The sequence below is a fragment of the Mesitornis unicolor genome, unplaced genomic scaffold (genome assembly GCF_000695765.1).
Source record: "Mesitornis unicolor isolate BGI_N332 unplaced genomic scaffold, ASM69576v1 scaffold52864, whole genome shotgun sequence".
NCBI classification, from domain to species: domain Eukaryota; kingdom Metazoa; phylum Chordata; class Aves; order Mesitornithiformes; family Mesitornithidae; genus Mesitornis; species Mesitornis unicolor.
The window spans coordinates 7,688-9,675 of NW_010183155.1; the positions used below are offsets into that span (position 1 = coordinate 7,688).

Genomic DNA, 1,988 nt, shown 5'->3' on the forward strand with positions numbered 1-1,988 from the left:
TGGCACGGTGACTAACAGACACAGAGGGCAAGAATCCCTTCTTTCACTCTGAGACAAATCTCTTCTCTGGAAAACTTTGGTTGGCAAAGGTCACATACTTGTCAGCCTTTATCTATAGCTCTGCTCCTGCATTTTCACCCTCTTTCAGAGGTTTGCTTTTAGAAGTAGCTATTCCTCATAACCAAAATCCCAATTCTACAACAGTCAGTACAGAAGTGGACTCTACTCCCACACACATCGCTACTGCTGGGAAAAATAAGGAGTATAGCTTGTGCGACTGGACTCCTTTTTGGCACGGGTTGACCTATTTCAAGCTCGAGCAACTTCGCTGAGAGACAGAAGTCAGGGTCTCACGAATTCTCTCTCAAAATCAGAAATCTCTCTCTGTGCACAACAGACTTGGGGACAAAAGCGGATCACATCCTAGACGTGAGTTTTATCTTACAGCATATCCTCACGTGCCTTTTTCATAAAATACTGCCATATTAAGATGTAAGTGAAAGTCACGGTGAAGGAAACTATATTTAGAAACAAGGAACATGCCAAGTTGCATTACTTTTCATGTATTTTGATTACTCTGTGAACTATTGGAATGTCTCTGCCTTCAACTTTAAAAACAACTATTTCACCAGCTCTGATTGGGTCATCATGGAAATTTGTTAAGAACAACAGGTCTCCCCTGTGAAAAGCTGGTTCCATGCTGCCACTACAAACAAAAAGAAAGAGAGAGTTTATTAGCATTATGGTAAATGAAAGAAGAACCATGAAAACAAATAGCATTTAATTCCTGCAACTAATTATTCTCACAACTAAAAACATTAGCGCACAATTCCCATTAAAATACTGCTATTTACTGCACAGTTCCTCGCTGACACACATTCAGTTTCTAAAAGGCTGAATCTTCCATGGACGTGTACTTAACTCCATGTATTTGATCAGCACTCGGCACCCTGCTGGACTGGCTCATTGTAACCACACACCCATTGCTTCTACAAACATCCATGAAAATGAGACTGCAATTTCGGAAGCAGCCTTTGCTAAGTGTCCAAAAGCAGCGTTAGACGAAAATCAGGGTTTGAGAACTTCTTTGAGTAGGTGAGATTTCAAACTCCAAAACTATCCAAGGCGGAAGAGAAGGAGACAAAGGACAAAGCATTTAGACTTTAACAAAAAAGTCTTCATATTGACTTACCTGAGCACCACAACAATAGGGCTTTCACTTCCAGTAATGACGATCAGCCCTTTCCATATCATCAGGGCAGAAGACACTATCATAGCAAAATTTAAGACTTGGTAATACAGCTATATGGAACAAGAAAATGGTTTTTCGAAGTTACTGCGTTGTATTTAGAAGCACAACATAGAATCTCAGACCAAATACAACACTGAATCACAGTCCAGGCACATGGTCTTTTAAGTCAACAGAACTCATGGAGCAGACTGCCGTACTGGCAATCCAATCACACAAACTACACTGCAGCATAAAGTTTAATCCTTTAAGTGCCTCAGTCTTGGCTTGTTACACCTGTGCAACACTCATCTGTCAGTGCTAGAAGCCAGCGAACTCACTAGCAAAGACTTCTAAAATACAGGAAGCTATGCAGCAAATGATCAAATCTGTTTAAAAAGAGCTGTTGGAGTAGAAAAGAGATGATAAAGGATAAGTTATTGCTTTTGTCAGGCAGAAATTTCTCATGTGAAAAGTCTTTATCGACTTGACTAACTTTCTGCCCCAGAATTCTACTGCTTTCCCAGACATTACAGCAGTAGATGCTTCCTTCCTACTATTTTTTAAAATTTATTTTTCTCGGCAACCTACAAAGACGCTCTGGTGGGAAACGGCCCTGCCCATCGCCATTTACCCCGCGGCTCACTGATGTAAACGCGGAACCGGAGACTCCCAGACCGCCGGCCCCAGTCTGGAGACAGGGCTTCTCTCCAAGGCGCACCTCGACCACGGGCCCCCCGCCCCGTACCTGCCGCTTGTT

The 1,988-nt window shown here is 42.4% G+C and overlaps 1 protein-coding gene across 1 annotated transcript in view; it reads right to left on the minus strand.

Annotated features, from left to right (window-relative positions):
• The window catches only part of LOC104540250 (signal peptidase complex catalytic subunit SEC11C), a 4,956-nt gene extending 2,974 nt beyond the window's left edge, over nucleotides 1–1,982 (minus strand). The window contains exons 1-3 of the mRNA XM_010184007.1: nucleotides 1,977–1,982; nucleotides 1,193–1,302; nucleotides 557–706 (exon numbers count right to left, since the gene is read on the minus strand). Coding sequence (XP_010182309.1) covers nucleotides 557–706; nucleotides 1,193–1,275 — 233 coding nt within the window. The 5' untranslated portion in view covers nucleotides 1,276–1,302; nucleotides 1,977–1,982. The remainder of the gene's footprint in view (nucleotides 1–556; nucleotides 707–1,192; nucleotides 1,303–1,976) is intronic.
• Between the last annotated feature and the right edge of the window lie 6 nt (nucleotides 1,983–1,988).